Source organism: Symsagittifera roscoffensis, chromosome 4, assembly GCF_963678635.1.
Source record: "Symsagittifera roscoffensis chromosome 4, txSymRosc1.1, whole genome shotgun sequence".
In the NCBI taxonomy this organism is placed as follows: Eukaryota; Metazoa; Xenacoelomorpha; order Acoela; family Convolutidae; genus Symsagittifera; species Symsagittifera roscoffensis.
The window spans coordinates 76,380,795-76,398,329 of NC_087065.1; the positions used below are offsets into that span (position 1 = coordinate 76,380,795).

A 17,535-nucleotide genomic window follows, 5' to 3' on the forward strand; every position below is an offset into this window, starting at 1 on the left:
TCAATAGTCTCTTCGAGGTTTTCCTAACAATTTATGGTGGTTTATCTTACTCATAAAGCTTTTTAACTGCTGTATTGAGCCTTCTGTTTTCGACCCTTTGCTCTATGTAATTTAATTTTTTTCTCGTAGCCAGCAACTAATAATAGATGTTTTTTCTTCTATCATCATGACGATCGGATAATTTGCTTCTTTTGTTCGCTAAAGTGGTCTAAGCCTATGAAACCTGATAGCTTGTTCTCCTGAGCATCCTTTCTCATTACACAAAAACCAACGACCTTATAATATGGTACCGCAACTAATCCATTACTCTTCAGATATTTTCTTGTTTTCTCGAAGCCCGTCAGATTGTGTTTGTTTTAGCCTTTCAGTACAGCTTTTGCCACTGCCTCAATCTCGCAGTGAGCCTCCCCAGAGAGTTTCGGGTTTTTTGGATCCGATTACAAGATATCAACCTCGGCGAGAAAATGAGTGTCATTAAATTTAACCCTGATCAGATGTTTTCGCCCTAAAGACAACACAATATTACCAATGTGGTAAGGCAATATCAACCAGAACTTTTGCCAATCCCTCACTTTGCTTTGCTAGACGTCCATCTCACATTGTAGATAGTTTTATAAAATTGTTTTGATGGGTTTATTTACCTGTTGTTTTTTGTCGCATGTGACTTGGGTTTGGGATTACTGAAGTCTGGAGCTTGTCATCTAACGCACTTTACTACCTCTCTTGCTCTTTCTAGGTTACCATCGACATTTTTTTTATTTTTACTAGCACTGTTAATCTCCGATATTGGCTGTTTTATCTGAAAACTATTGGTAGATTGGTCCGAGAAACTCCGGAACCTATACAAAGTATCTTGTCATCCTCTGGACAGACTCTCGAAAATCAGAAGTTGACATGATGGCTGTTGATAAATGTAACATAGGTGGATAAAAAATCCTTTATTTTCAAATAAATTTCTTTTTTCAAAATCCAAATCACTGTTTCGCTGGTCACGAGGAAAAAACTTTACGTGACACAGAACAACACAAATAATTCTCACTCATACTCATCCTCTCCGTTAAAACCTTTTCATCAGTGCCCCTATCAGTTTGCTCGCCTCTGTTCATCGGTCTTCTTTTGTCCGCCTTTTTTCTTGTATCTATTTGGGATTTGTTTACCGTGTTTGAGCGAAGCTTCGACAAGAAGCTGGCAGTTTGGCTTGATACTCGAATGCAATCCGCAATAACTTTACTTCGCTCTGATTGTCATAGAATATTGCTTGATACCCGTTTACCAGCTCATGCTCCGTTCTTTTCTTCCTCTTTAATATCGGAAACCTCGTAGTATGTATGACAAGATACCCGAGCTGCACACCTGGTTCCTGATATTTGGTGTACCGATCCTCTGACAGTATACATCTGAGCTGATTGTTATCAATATCTTCAAGTTGTTTTTTCAACTCCTCTGCAGTTCGACCTCTGCAGTTGATTGTGCGGTGGCTGTGGATAGTGTTTTTGATGACGTCGTACCACACCACCACTTGATGTTTTTTGCTCGAGGTGCCACTCTGAGAAGATTTTTGATTTTTTTTCTGAGGGGTTCTTGGTGTTAAAGTTCTAAGAGAGTCCAGGAATATCCCATATATTGGACAAAAAATTTTCTCTCTCCGGGTAGACGGATTTTTTACGTCTGCAAGCTACGGTCGAACGATACAAATGAGTTTTTAGAAATAAAGTAAAAAGAACTCTTAGCTGTGTCTCAGTATCCCCCTACCACGAGTTCAAGTCTCAAAACATGGCTATTACGTAAATTTTGTTTCGGCTATTTTCAATGATAATGATCAAATATTATAATATTTGTGCTTGGAGGTTTTGTTTCTATAGACAATTACAAATTCAAGAATCGTTAGCCTGAGCTCGATATTAAAAAAAATCACCTGTGATCATTTTTTGTGAAATTATGATGATTTATAGACATTCCAATTGGTCATTTTGGGACAATTAACGCGCACTATATATCGTTTTAAACACGCGTGAGCGGAGTTTTGATCGCCCTTAAAAGTTGTGTCCGATTGAAATGAGCCGGGCTGTTTGGTCTACTTACTAGTTTGTTATAGGCTAAATAGATCCTTTTGGACTCAATTAGTGTTTGGGTGGAAAAATTTCTAACTAATTTCATTTTTTTTTTCATTTTTTACTGAATATTATCAATTTTCTAAATACTGAACACTACGCCATTTGCATTGAATTGCAGTCAAACAATCAGGGCTTTGCCTTGATACGATCAGTCTTGTTCTTTTTCTATCTGCTTTTGTTTGAAATAGACATGCCATATCAATCGCAGATAAAAGTTGACACTTTACTAACTCCTGGATCCTCATATTCTCTAAATGAAGCTAGATGTTAGCTATATTAAATGCAGTACAAATCTGGAGAGCTAAAAAACAAAATGATACAGGTAATGAGTTCGACGACAGACCCTTCTTGTTTTCTGGTCTTCAATGGAAAAGTGGCTTCTATATTAACAAGAAAAAATCTTCCCAATTCATGAAAAAGTATAAAAACGTTTGTATCTCCACAATATCTCGTTACGTTCCGAAGGCGCACAATTGTTTGATTGATGATTTGAATTATTGTCCTAATGCTTTTTGTTCTTTTTTTACAAAAAATTTCATTTTTCTGTTTTTCGCGGTTTTTTAATGATTGCAAAACAATCAATTAAACTTCCCATGATCCCGAGATAATCCGGTCGAAGTCACCATTGAACTATCACTTCCAGAGAACACTACAGCAAGATTCTCCAGTTCCAACAAACAGACATAAAAGATCGTATGAAAAAAAAAATTTTATCTACAGAAAGTTCCGGCTTGCTATAATTGGCATCATGATACGTTAACATTGCCTCACTCAATGTATCACAGAACGCCACTTTGCCCAAATATTATTTATTTTTTTGACTTTGCGCCAAATTTTGTTTAAAATTTAAGTTTGTTTAGGAAGGCTGATGCGTCGTACAGTTCCTTCGAACCGATAAGTTATTTTAGTTCATTGTTGGTTGCCGAGATTTCCACCAGATTTAACCCTGTCACAATTTGAACTTTCACCCCCTGTGGATGATAACAAACATTCGGGATTGAATAAAGAAATTTACAGACAACCGAATGTTTTGAATAAACAAGTAAACATAATTTCTAATAACATATAGTATCGCCACGACAAGGCTTACGCGTGGTCCCAAATGAAAAATATTTCCAAGTTGTTCGGGAGCAATGGTAAAACCTTTACCACTGAAACAGAATCTAGAAAACAATCAAATCATACATAGAACAGAACCGAACATTGAAGAACAACTGCAATTGATGCTCTGTCAAACTCATCTAAATACTGCTGATCTACAAATAAAACAACTGACCCTCTCAAAGAAATAGTGATATGAATTGAGAAAAACTTACATTGACCCTCTGAAAATGATCTTTAGCAATAGAATGAGACCTATTTCAATAAAATTGAAAGTTAGTAAATGATAGATCAGAATAAAGTTTCAAAAACCTAGAAATGATCTTCAAATTTCCGACTATAAATTAAAATAAGACAAAATTTCAACAAGACTGCTCGTATCAGGGCGAAGCCCTGAATGTTCCGACTGCCTTTTAAGGTTTATGGAGCAGCAGTAATAACATAAAAAAATTAAATGAAATAAAATAAAATGAAATTTTTTTTCTAAAATTTGAAATTTTTAAATGAAAATCATCACCCCACACGCCATATAAAGTACAAAAAGAGAGATTTTGTTCCTTGTAACAAATTAATTATGGCAAATATGCTTCTTTCAACTAATTTGGAACGATTTATAAGAATTATTAAATCTCCGCTTACGCGTTAATAGCTCGAATTATATCGCGCGTTAATTGTCCCAAATTGCTCAAAATGGCCAAAATGGCAATCTTTAAACCCTCATAACTTTACGAAAAATGATCACAGGTGAAATATCTTTTCAAATTTAAGCTCAGGACAACAATACCTTTTGAATGATATAAAAAAGTTCCGTCAAGAATGGCTAGTTAAAAAGTCGAAATTTGTCTGTAGAAAAAAAACCCACCCCGACACAAATATTCTGTTACTTTCGTATCGAAAGTCGGAACAACAAGAGATCACAAAATTATTTTGTACTGTTCACAACACTCAAAAATAAATTTGACACTTAGTCAATTTTGTCTTTAGAAGTTTTAGTTTTCTTTTTCGGAAACAGAAAACGGTCAAAAATTCCATATTCTTTGTACTTATAAGACAAATCGACCCTCCCAGAGATTTATCTAAAACAATCCGCTAAATTTACATAACCCTACTGCAAACGGTCTTCAATAATATAATAGGAGGTATTTCACTATTATTAAAAGTAAGAAGAATAATATAAATCTCAAAAAATCTGAGGTCCTAACTCCAAATTTCTTGATAACAATTCAAACAAGATGCGTTGTCAGTTTTTGTCGATTTAGCTATCTGTAGCTTCTGTGTGTCATCCATAATGTATCGGAATTATAAATCAATTTTTTGGAAGAAAAATGAAAGTAGATGGCAATTGGAAAGAATGTTAAACTCAACTTTTATTTGTATTGTTTCATATCGAAGTCACTCAAGACCCCTACTGGTAGTATTAGTCATTTTTTAACCATGACATTGACCAAATAACTTGTTATTAAATGCTATCTAAAATGGTTCTTGAAAGCAATTTTTTCTTCGCTTATTTTAATTGTTTAGTTTATACCTCATTATTACATCCTGTAGAAACAGACGCTTAGCGGAATCTACAATCCTGTTGTCTGTCTTCTCCAAGTCTCAGATTTTCAAGCTGATTTTATTGTTCCGACTTTCGATACGAAAGTAACGGAATATTTGTGCTCGGGTGGGTTTTTTTTCTACAGACAAATTTCGACTTTTTAACTAGCCAATTTTGACGGATTTTTTTATATCATTCGAAAGCTATTGTTGTCCTGAGCTTCAATTTGAAAAGATATTTCACCTGTGATCATTTTTCGTAAAGTTACGGGGGTTTAAAGATTGCCATTTTGGCCATTTTGACCAATTTGGGACAATTAACGCGCGATATAGTTCGCGCTATTAACGCGTAAGCGGAGAGTTAATCCGTCTTAGAAATCGTTCCAAATTGGTTGAACGAAGCTTATTTGCCATAACTAAATTGTTACAAGTAGCAAAATCTATTGTTTTGTACTTTATATGGCGTGTGGGTGGATGATTCTCATAGAAAACTTTTCAAATTTTAGATAAATTTTTCATTTTATTTTTTTTTCATTCAATTTTTTTATGTTGTTTATGTTATTACTGCTCCATAAACGTTAAAAAGCAGTCGGAACTTTCAGGGCTTAGCACTGATACGGGCAGTCTTGTCTATATTTATGATCAAGAATTCTATTCTTTCTTAGTTTTGCTAAAAATTGCACTATCAAATTGAGTGTCCATAACCCCTGCAGAACAGGATGGATGCTTTTGGACAGATGACACCCAACTGATTTGAAAAAAAACATGTATCAGTTTTCTTTATTCTTCCGACATCTTTTTCACCAATAAAAATCTACAAATTGGATACCACAAAGCTTTCCATGCACGCAGTCCGTGTTTCCAATTAAGGGTATTCCCTTAATCAGCCGCTACATTTTTTGTCAACCGATACAGTAACTTTGAATGAAGTGAAGTTTTGAGTTGATGTGAATGGAGAGTCAGACGAACAGAGCGTATAACTTGAGACGCAATAACTAAAGTCGTAATAATGATGAATTCGTAATACTTTGGTTCCTGTGTGAACGCAAAAAACGTAAGTAGACGCTCCTGCGTTTCAGTTGAAACAAAGTACTCTGTGTTGATAAAAGCTAAAAAAGACCAGCTGTATACCAGTGCAAAGCTTTAAATGATCAAACTCTATTTAAAGAGCATGTAAATTGTTTGAAAAATGTCCAAACAATTCAAAATAATGTATTTCTCTTCAATTATTACCCCCAATAAAAACTACTACAGGTATTCAGCGTCTTGTATCCTATCAATAAGAATAAATGACCTTCTTATTTAAATTTTAACGCAATATAGGGACGCAAAACATCGCGCTTTTTTGATCATTAAACCCAAAATCCAAGCTTTTAGATCCCAATCAGTGTCGACTTTTTAATAAAGCGTTGTTGACTGAAACTGATTACACCAACAGAAAGGAATAGTTTTTTGGAGCTTAGAAGTAAAAAAAAATCACCTTCGATCATTTTTCGAGACGTTATGGGCGTTGAAAATTGTTAATTAGGCCAATCATTGGCAAATAAACACTTTTCAAACACCCATAGTTTTTCAAAAAAACAGTCAAGGTAACTTTGTTTTACATTTGAGCTCCGTGCAACAATTCTTTCAAGTGCAATCAACCATTGCGGTCTACAACTCTTGGTTGAAAGTCAAAAACTGGCTGAAAAAACAACCCCCAAGCATAAATATTCCACTTTTTCTACTATGCTGATGTTGAGAATATAGCACGAGAGCTTTGTTTTTTCTTTCAAACACTGTTGTCTGTGAAGTTGATAGGTCTGCTGTTATGGTCATTTTACAGGATTTCAAGACTATTTATGAAAAAAGTCATATTTCGACTTATTGCTACTATTGAACAACCCTTTCAAATCTGATCAAGATTTAGTATGTTATAAAATTTTGTCGAAGACTTCGAAAAAAAAATTCCCAGAAGTTCTCAGTCAGATTCAAGATACAGATTTGCAATATACTTTCATCAATTTTCAACAAAAAATTTGACGAAAAATTTTTCATCGAAACTATGCGCTCTTAAATTTAAACTGTTTTCTGGAAAATCACCCGGAAACCAGCAACAAAACGATCCGTTTTTTAGTGTAATTATACTTTGAACATCAAAAAAAATTTGCAGAAACAATATCTCTCCTTCAGAGTTCGTCGAATTTATTATATGAACAAAAAATTGTATCTTTTATCAAAAAACGGAAACGTTAAGGAAAAACTCATCTCAATTTTAATTTCATCATTTACAAAAAAAATTACTCAATCGAATGGAACCAAAATGCAATATTTGCAATAGCTTGTTATTGAATTTTTGATAATTTTTAATTAAAAAGTCGAGTTTCATTCTTAAAAAAAATCATTATTAACATATTAACAGTTACGAAGCAGAGCTTCGCACCACATGCGATACAATACAAACATTAAAAAACAGAAGTCGAAAAAGATTCCATTGTTGAAAAAAAAAATTGGTGAAACAAAACTTTTGCAAGTCTCTATAAAAAACAACTAGGGGTCGAACTTAAGCTAGAGGTACGTGTTTGACATTGAATGTGTTTGCTATACTGATGCGGCACTAAGTTGTGATTTCAAAAAATGGACTGCCCAAAACCTTAGTTGTTTTTCTACTAAAATAAGTAGGAGTAAAAAATTTGAGATACGTTTCTCTGCTGAATTAAGTAAAATAATTGAGATAATCAATTTCCCCAAATAAATAACAATTCTCTGACAGAAAAACGCCACTTCTGCAGGAACCGTTATCCTAACCGGTTCCTTCAATTGAACTTATCATCTCAGATTTGATAGTGTAAAAACAAAAAACAGTTTCTAAGAAACGGTCAAAAGTTCCAAAAACGGTCAAAAGGATTTCCGAAATCCATATTTTTTTCTGCAAAAATGGCCGCTTAAGCAAATAAGACTTCAAAAATTGGGTTTCTCGATGGAATACAACCAAAGAATTGGGACGGTTGTTTTCGCGTAAAGTCAAAAAAGTTTTCGCGTCAAAGCACGGTAAGTTTTCGCATTAAGTCCAAAAAACAGTTTAAGATTTAAAACTTCGGTTTTTATTTGAAAACCATAACCTTTTTCTGAAACAAACTGGGCATAGTCAATTAAACAGGTAGGTTTTCAATAACCTGTTGCTTTGAATAAACCTATGATATCAGATTTGGCAAGATAGTAGGCAAGAAAATCCAAAAAACGGTCAATAAATCAAAACTTTGACGTTTCCCAGAATCATAAATTTTTGTGAGAAAAAAAGGGCGCAGCTACTTATGCATAAGAATTTCACTTTATTTCCATTGGACACAAAATCTCAGACTTTAGAAAAAAGTTCAAAAGTCAAATTTTGACTTTTCCTAGAGCCGAAACTTTTTGTGTAAAAAACATTGTGAGTAGCCGCTTAGCAGAGGAGCTTAGCACTGACCTTTATCTTCATTTAACTCATTATAACAGATTTGAGAGGTCAATTTCTGAGAAAAATCAAAAAGAATTACAAAACGGTAAAAAAAATAAAAACTTGACTACTCCGAGGCCTTATTTTAATGTTTAAAAAAATTTTTGGAGTAGCCTCTCATGCAGGAAGCTTTTTATAACAATTTTATTCCTTGAAACTATAAACTCAGATTTGAGAGGGTTAGTTTTCAAAAAAAAACGAAAGAAAAAATCAAACATTTGGGTCAATTATTCCCCACAGACTTTTTCGAAAGCTGTAGACAGAAGGGTCAAGTAAAGAGAGACTCTAGGGGAGTATACAGGCACACAGTGAGCAGGCGGTCTTTCAATTAATAACCCATTTTGAAAATCAATAGCAATTTCTGAAAAATCTGGAAATAAGTTTCCATAAAGTATAAATAAGAAATTTAATCAAACCGATTGGTAAACTTGCAACTAACTTGAAAAGCGCGGAGGTGGGCATATAAATTTTTTCCCTTGAAAGGACACAATATTAGCTTAGTAAGCCGATAAAAAAAGAGGCTGGAATAAGTTGCGCGGAGGAACTTTTTTTAGCGAAACAAAAAAACAGAAGGAAATACAAAGTCAAGGTAAGTAAAATTACTAATTGTAGGCGTAAATCAAACACTAAAAGCACAAAAAAATGCTCGCTCCAAAAAAACGATTTCAAGATGTGATAACAAAGCCGATAACACCCTGATTTTTATATTGAAGATTTCCGCACCCTGATTTTTTAGATTGAACCCTGAATATAAGATTTCATTTGGAGTTTTCGAGAATAGTGACGAAGATTAAAAAAAACGGTTAAAAAATGATTTTTTCCGAAGTCCATATCAGCTTTTCTAACAAACAAACAATGTAAAACAGATAACGCAGGGAAAATCTCAGCACAATGCCAGTTTTAATGAACTTTCAACCTCAAAATCAGCAATTTCGTTTTTGAATTAAGATTAAATTTCCAAAAAATGGGCGAAAATTCAAAATTTGACATTTCCAAGGACAGATTTTTTCAAAAAGCTGGGCATATACGTTTGCCAAAGTAAGATTCGCATAAAAGATTTTTTAAATTTCGGTTAAGCCCTTAATCTCCGATTTGGCAGAGTAGTTTTTGAGAAAAGTCAAAAGCTTTAAAAATTATTCAAAATGTGAAAAATTGGGCTTGTTCGAGGCCATATACTTTTTTAACCAATTTAGGGAACAGCCGTTTGAGAAGGGAGATGCTCATAACTTTTTTTTTGATTGAAACCTTCATCTCAGATTTGCGCAACTAAAATTTGAGAAAATGAAAAGATTCAAAGCAAATAGTCCAAAAATCCCTTTAGTAAAATTTTCGAAGGCTGTAGAACGTGAGATTTGAATTAGGAGACTTGCAAAATACTCAGTCACATCAAAAAAAGCAGCCAATTTTTCCACTGGTACAATTTTTTTTTTCAAATCGGTACTGTAGTTTTTGAGAAAACTTGAAATTGCGAAAAATTGAAAAACTTTCCAAAGCGTCTCAAACAAAAAACAACAAAGCCCATACATTTTCATAATAGATGCTTTTTCATACAAAAAAATATATTTATGGCTCATTTTGAAAATGCTATGTTACGCAAAGGCGAAGAATCCTGGATATAAGTAATCGTTAGTTCTAGTCAGGGGCGAATCTAGGATTTTCTCGAGGGGCGGATTTTCAAAAAGTTTTCGAAAATTTTGACGACTTTTTTTATTAGGTCAACCAAATTGATTTTACCAGCTCTCATATCCTAAAGCACTATAGAGACCGTAGATAGAGCTCTATAGAGACCGTAAATTTTTAAAAAACAGGTCAAAAAAGCTGCTTTTGGGCACTTTTTGGAAAATTTTGACAAAAAAATCGCGTCTATCTGACTGAATGTGAGACGAAATCCACATAGTCCATTTTTGAAATGTCCAGAAAAAAAGATCTAACACTTTCTCATTGTCTTGAATGAAAGCCATAACATTTTTTTTGGATTTTTGACAGTTTTCGTTCTTGACAGCATTTTGAAGTAAGTAGAAATTTGAGTCATCTTTTCGTTGGAATTTCCAATATAACAAATTTGGAAGTTCAATACTCTAAGTTTTAGCAAAGTTACTTTGTTGACTGTTACCCTTCCCGAACATGAAATAGCCAAAAAGCCAGCCTTTGCCACCCATTTAACCTTTTTGGCACATTAAGTTGGTTTACGATTTGATATCTATTGCTTCGACATAATAAAAATTGATTCCGGTGGTTCATTTTCCTGAACAAAATTGCACAAATAACGTCAGATTGGGTCTAGTCATTTATTATGAAAGCATTTTCAAACGTGATTCTTACTGCAATTTCAAAACCAGGAAACGTTATTCCTTGTCGTGAAAACATTTTAATAACATTTTTCTATAACTTTTTACTTTCTTCACAGAATGCAGAAAATATGTATTGAGATACAAAAAGATAAAAGATGAATGAATCTCCACTCCATTACTTTTCTTTTTTCGATTGCGCTGAATAAGACAGTCAACTTCAATTAAAGTTAAAAAAAGCACTTATATCAATTACTTATTTACAGAGAATTGGAGCAGTCTGTTTGTGATTGTTCCACTTTAGAAGAGTCTGTTTGAGAAAAGTTCCAATTCCGAGTCACTGTTTAGAAAATGGTCGGTCGAGAGCTTTTCGGTCGAAAATGACTCGGATCCTTTCTCAGTAATGAGCACTGCGTAGTCTTCTTCTTCGTCGTTAGCCATGGCTTCGTCGTATTCTAGAAAAAATATGATTGATAACACTATGATTTGCGTAAACATTTTATAAGTTGAATACTTTTATTTAACAAGTTTAACAGCAACTTTTTGAACATTTAAATATCTATGCAACTTAAAGAATCCTGCAATCATTTCATGTTATACTGTTCGGAGATTTTGAATCTAACCTTTGCTTAATTTTAGCGACCTAATTCAAATTGAAATTCAATCCATCTGCATTGAAGGTTTCGACAAATGAAGACCAAATTTTTTGACTGCTTGAAACTAGCAAGCTTGACTTACTTTTGCGATTGTTGAATGCACTTTTAGATCTGTATCCCGATGCGAAGAAGACTCGAAAGCCGTTCGAGGAGTTGCTTCCAATCCAAAGATTGCGAGTAGAGATCAGAGTGATTATGAGGAGAAAGAGCACAAAACACACAGCCGTAACTGCTATGTTCAGAACGTTGGCCTTGTCTTCAATCTGTTCTAGGTTCTTTTCCAGCCCCCTTTATTGTATCCTGATATTTCAATCCTAGAAGCTATTTAAAAACACTTCGATGTTCTTAATTTGTAAACAAATATATATTTGTGTGAAAATTTTTTTGAACTATTACTTTTTTACGTTTAGGAAACTGAAAAAGAACCTGTTTATCTATAGCATGATCTTTTATGCTACGAGACACTAAGTTTTCCACGCAAGGATGCTTAGCTGAAACAGAGAACTATTTCTATATCAATCAAAAACATAGCCAACAAACAGTTGGAAAAGAGTCAATGAACGCAAGGAAACAGAAAAAAATACTGACTTATAAGCCACTTTTTTGATTAAATTAACTCAATTTGAGAAAATTGGATCAAAAGGTAAGTTTTTTATTCCGCTGGGAAATCTCATAATTAAATTCCACTTTCTAAACTAGAAGGCGATCACCATTTTCTGACCTTTACACTTTTTGTCTATTTAAGTGTCTGAACTACGCTCATCGACTCTAAAAAAACGTAATATTGAGATAAACAATAATAACTCGAGAAAACAAAAAATTCGAAAATCGATGTGGATTAAAATGTATAATGTAATCTTTCACTTAACATTCTGCTTAAAAATTAGTGTATCGGTTTTACAGAAGAACCCGATAAGTTGACTTTTCGAGTTAGCGCGGCTCTTGACTTTATTTTTGAAGGAACGGATTAAATCGTACAGCTCAGTAACCTTGAGCACAGAGATAAGTAAAAAAAATACAACATTTTACTTGGCTTTATCTGTTCCTCCACGCTGGGTGGCGTAATTGTCAGTCTTGTCTCTACTGTGCCCAGAATTGTCGTCACATTACTACTACTTTCTCTACCTGGAAGTGTTTTCCCTCTATAGTGTACCAACTTCATGACAATATCTACCGTCTCCAGTGACGCAAGGGGATCCATTAGTAGGACAGTGACCTTCATCTAGAGCAGAGAATACTGTAAAGAACATTTTTTATTACGCACTTGGCATAATGGTTACGGCGTTCATTATGAGATCGCCAGATCGTTTATTCTGTAGGATCGGTGATCCTAATACACTTTCGGCAAACTAAGAACTCGACTGAGAATTTTTACCTTAGAAATTGCATGCAGTATGGACCCTTAAACGACGAACTACTTTCTCCTAATAGCTAAAAGTTAGTGATTGAAATTGTATATATGGGAAAGTTTAGAAGCTTAGAACGAAGTAGCTACCTTTGAAAAGGACCTCCCTCTACCCTCCGGAGATCAAAATGCTAACGGGATAATTAAGTTAGGTCCTTGGGAAATTGAATAATTAAACATAACTTGCTATTGAGGTGAGATTTGCCTTGTTATTCGAACAACTCAGTAAGAGATACATATCTTGAGCTTGGCACCTATAACTAGTGCCCTCAGTGGAAGAACTCTGTTAGGATCTTGCGTGAGGGGTAGCAAAATAAAAGCCAGTACTTGTAGGGACGATCATAACTCTAAGTATAACAAAAAATCAAACAGAAACAAAGAAAAACAAACAGCTTTCCGTTAGGCAGAACAATTACACTAGTTGAGCGGACGGTTGGTTATCATAGTTATTAGAAAACAATTAGTACTAAGATATAGTATAGTTGGTATTCATTAGCTGGAGATCAATTGAGCCGGCTAGAGAACAGTCGGTCAGCCGGTCTGCAAATGCGACACTACTGCTGCAAGTGAGGCTAATTGATTCTCACAGCTACTGTTAGTAGTAAAGTTAGTTAAGCTATCGAGAATAGGAAGTTCGTCAGTGAACGCGTATTTGCTGATTAGATGTCTCTCGGGAGAGCCTGCCAGTGAGTTGAATTGCAAGCAGGCAATTTTGTAGATAGATCGTGAATACTTTTATATTTTACCGAATGTAATTGAAACTGGAACTTTTTGCGATTGCGGGATGAGATAAAGCCGCAAGAGCAACAAATTCAAACAAATACATAACATTGTACGATAAAGAGTTATTGTCACAGGGGCGGATCTAAGATTTTCTCGAGAAGGGGGGCGGATTTTCAAAACAATGTTTTTTTTTGAAAATCTGTTTTTTAGGTCGACCAAAATGATTTTCCGAGCTCTCCCAAAGCATCAAAAAGACCCTGTTCCGACCAAAATTTCTGCGCCGCAGGTGAAATGTTGAAAAAACAGGCCAAAAATAGCGTTTTTCGGCGTGCGCTCCCTCCAAAAAATTAGTATATATTGGCCCAAAAAAAGTATACATCTCTCAAAAGAGTATAAAGGGGGACCCTTCGGGTCGGCAGGGGGTCGAATCCCGGGGGGGGGGGTCCTCTTCTCACTCTAAATCCGCCCCTGAATTGTCACCAACATAACGTGTGAACACACCTAATGCCTAAATCTGCATATTCGATCTCAATTTTCTGGAAATTTTGAAACAAAAACTGCTTAGCAAGAAAACGATTTCATACAAATCTCAATGTGAAGAACCTTGGGACGAATATGGAATCAAATTCTATATATTTTGAGAAACTCCTGCAAGTTCTGATTTATCTATCACATTTCGCCCTTAAGTCCAGCAATTTCCCTTAATAGTATCTCTCGCTTTCCTACGAAGACATTCCTCAAGAAACGGTCTTTTTGGTCCAATACAATTAAAAACATCGTATCTCCCAAAAATAGCATTCAAAAGAACAAGTTACTATTCGAGCAAATCTCCCGCAAGCGCAATCATCAACTATATTTACTAACACTGTGATTGAATGTGCACGGAAGTGTGATTTGATGACACTTGTTCTCATTGTGTTCTCTTTTCTGTGCAGTCTTTTCAATGTGAATTTCACTCTCTATCCACTCCTTCATGGGTCCAAATGACGCAGTCGTCTGGTTGCCTAAAACGAACAAATAAACATAGAATTACCCATACAATATCATAAAGTATACCTTTTATACACTGATGCCATTATGTATCATTTTTGAGTTTTCGTTCAGTTCGAAACCTGATTTAAAACATGAAAGGCGTCACCTCGAACAAACTTGATAGCTAAATTACCGAAAAGTATACGTAATTAGATTACTGTATTACACATTGGCGAAGCGATGCTTCGCACACCTGCGTTACAACACAGCATTGCAATCTAGTGGATAAAAACAAGACGGAAGCAACGAAGTATATATAGAAATACACCTTTAAAAATTATAAGCAAAAACGTCGAAAAACAGCGAACTGACCGTTGAAACTACGCGGTAATGCTAAATTAGATTTCAAAACTCAATTGGGAAATAACCACTTTTTAGTTTTTCTTCCGTCGACATTTCAATAGTGATATAGAGAATTATGGTCTAGTGTACGATTTTCGACAAGAAATTTCGAGTACCTCAAAAGCAAGCTCATAGTTGATCCAGAAAGGTATCGAACTCAAACCATTTCAATAATGCTTCGAATTTCAAAACAGTGAAAAAAGTTTCCTTACATTCAAGTTGTTTGACTCGGTGGATTGGACAAGAAAACACAAGAGAGTGGACCCAGTCGGATTTTTCTATTGATTATACAGCAATTCGCTTATTTTCCTGAGTTTTTACAGACTAGTCTCGATTTTTTTCTCGACACAAAAAAACACCGTCAAAAAATTAAGAATTAAGGAAAAAATGAAATACTGAACGTAATACTGAAAAACAGAACTGATTGAATTGACACAAGGTCACAAAACTCTGAGCTTTTTGCTCAGAAACAAGCCACACTTGTTCCTACTAAACAACGTTACCGAATGAAATGTAATCTCATAACACAACACAGAGGTGAAGCTCCACTTTGAACTCATGAAAAACAAACAGGAACTCAAATGAGGCTTGGAAAAATATAACGGTGGCTGAGCGCGGGGCTCTTTTCCAGTCCCCCCCCCTTTGAAATTCAATTTTGAAAAGCTTATTTAACCTTGTCATAATGCAATGAAATTTGGCGTGGTGAACAAATCGACAACTGTTAACAGATTTGTTCTCCATACTTTACAGCGCAACATCACGCATTTAGCCGGAATAACACGAAAAACAAACAAAAACTCGGTATTTTGAAAGGGGGAACTGGAAAAGAGCCGAGCACGGAATTCCAACCAACACTCAAGAAGCTGAAATTCCTAGTTGTTTGATGACAAAACGATACAGCATGGCAAGCTATCAGACAAAAAATTGAGATGAAAATCATCCAACCGACACTCCGGCGAAGCTGCAATTCGCAAATACGAAAAGCAAAAAACCAAGAAGTAGCTTTAAATAAGTTTAAAAACAAGGCAAGAAAACAAAAACATAAGTGAGTTTCGAAAAAATTCATTTTAATGAATCAAACCATGTACCTCGAAATTCCAAGTCGCCAGCGCTACACAACTGCAGCCAATTATAAAGCGGAGAACACATGCTTCTAATGTGAGCACAATTTTATGCGAGCTGGCTTGGAAAAATGGACTTGTTTTTTAACACAATACTTACTTGCAAGCTCGCTTGAGTAAACAAATTATATCTACCAAAATTTTGTCGCGAGTAGATTCTTTATTAGGAAAACATGTCAAAAAAGCGATATGCCAACGTTAAATTAGCATTGAAATAAAATTTACGAAGCGGTCTTTAAGCCGACAAAACTTTGCTGAAGGCCCCTTAAACCAAAAACAAGGATTGTCGAAAAAACTGGTTTTTCGAATGGCTAGTTTGTTACATAACAACTCACAGACGTAGCTCAAAGACAGCAATGAATGCCACTTCAGTCCTGTATCTTCCAGAAGTGACATGTGAATCAACTCTTGTTCCACTTTCCTTAGAGAGAAGCTAGGTGTAGAGGCCTCTTCGAGCGACGCATCTGTGTCTGATCTACCACTATCAGACGACGGGAAGTCTAAATTCAAAGCACTGATTGGAATAATATCAATATTATAACAAACATTGCCTCTTTTTCCGTCCCCTTGTAATCGACAAAAATTGATTTTTTTTGTGCGGGACCCATCAACTTAACAAGGTTGTCAAAGAAGATTTAATATGTTCTAACTGGGAATTACCATGCATGAAGACAAGCCTCTTGGAAATGTATTTTTTTTAAAGTTCTTCAGTCTTGAAATGAATTTGTACCATAGCTTTTATTCAGTTATCTTGTTTGCTCCTAGAATTTATCTGTTGCAGTAATTCAATATATAGGAAATTTTTCTCTCGCACTTGTATTGGACAAGATAATGTCACCGGGATTTCTGTTAAGGCAACTCTTTTGATCCATGATGCTTGAAATTTTAAAAATATAAATATTGTTCGTATCCATAAGATATTTTCAGACTGCCTAGCAAGAACTTGAACGCAAGAAAATGAAAATGAAATAGTTTAGTTTTCAAGTAGTTCACATCATTTTGAGGGACAATCGATGTAATTTAACTGGACGGCAATTTTCTCATTATTGTTTTCAGCACTTTATCTGCGTAACACAGCGTTATTTGGTCTAGGTTTCACAAAAATGAAGTTAAAAAACGTAAAAAAATTTTTGGGTACTGTTTTTTTGACCTGGTACGAAATCGTACTTTTCGGCAAATTGAAGCTACAACTATTGATTGAGTACGAAATCGAACTTTTCTTGAAAAAACTTCTGATTTCATCATTTATTTGTTTCCAAGAAGTCTGAGACTTATGAACACTTTTCATAGCCTCTCGACTGTATGAAAAACTTTGAAGCAGTTTTTTGCTGCCACACAGAGATGAACGTCACATTTTTCGCATTTTGTGACTGGCTTTGACTTGCAGCCTGGCATCTTGCAGTTTCCACCCCGCATGCTGCTCCCAATGCCAATTGGCCAATGGCCTGTTCTATCAAGTCGAATATCAGCCATGGGAAGTGTAGATTTAGGCCCCGGTCGTGGTCTTTTTATAGGAATTTCATCCAGACTCGCGCGCCGTCCCGGTCGTGATGCTTTGGTTTTACACAAAGACTCCGCCAACAAACTCTTGAAAACGTACAACGACATCGTGTCTTTTTTACCGTCGCCTTCTCGCTCTGCATCTCGCCTGTACTGGGCCCAACAGTTTGTTGCGATAATATTCACGAAATTCAAAAAAATTTTGAGATAGGCTCTGGTCCGAAAGTGTGTTGTTACGC

General features: G+C 35.1%; 2 protein-coding genes across 3 annotated transcripts in view; one reads left to right on the forward strand and one right to left on the reverse strand.

The window, feature by feature from the left end:
* LOC134845054 (kinesin-like protein KIF27) overlaps window positions 1-17,535 on the forward strand; it is a 539,890-nt gene that overhangs the window by 383,182 nt on the left and 139,173 nt on the right. The window lies entirely within an intron of this gene.
* Window positions 10,462-16,503, reverse strand: LOC134844581 (uncharacterized). Of its 2 annotated transcripts, none has more exons than XM_063861324.1 (6): window positions 16,132-16,503; window positions 14,166-14,305; window positions 12,203-12,395; window positions 11,600-11,664; window positions 11,256-11,448; window positions 10,462-10,972 (listed from the first exon to the last, which is right to left on the reverse strand). In XM_063861324.1, the coding sequence occupies exons 1-6, from the start codon at window positions 16,190-16,192 to the stop codon at window positions 10,818-10,820; spliced, it is 807 nt and encodes a 268-aa protein (XP_063717394.1). In that variant the 5' UTR covers window positions 16,193-16,503; the 3' UTR covers window positions 10,462-10,817. The 2 variants fall into 2 exon arrangements, with proteins under 2 accessions (XP_063717394.1, XP_063717395.1); XM_063861325.1 differs by having other exon boundaries at window positions 11,256-11,436; window positions 16,132-16,502.

Bases quoted from the DNA above. Each gene is read 5' to 3' on its own strand.
- LOC134844581 (XM_063861324.1), bottom strand. From the start codon at position 16,192: ATGTCACTTCTGGAAGATACAGGACTGAAGTGGCATTCATTGCTGTCT. The intron at 11,449-11,599 runs GTTCTTTTTCAG...GGGCTGGAAAAG, and splicing joins ATCATGCTATAGATAAACAG to AACCTAGAACAGATTGAAGA. The intron at 10,973-11,255 runs GTAAGTCAAGCT...TATTTTTTCTAG, and splicing joins TGCATTCAACAATCGCAAAA to AATACGACGAAGCCATGGCT.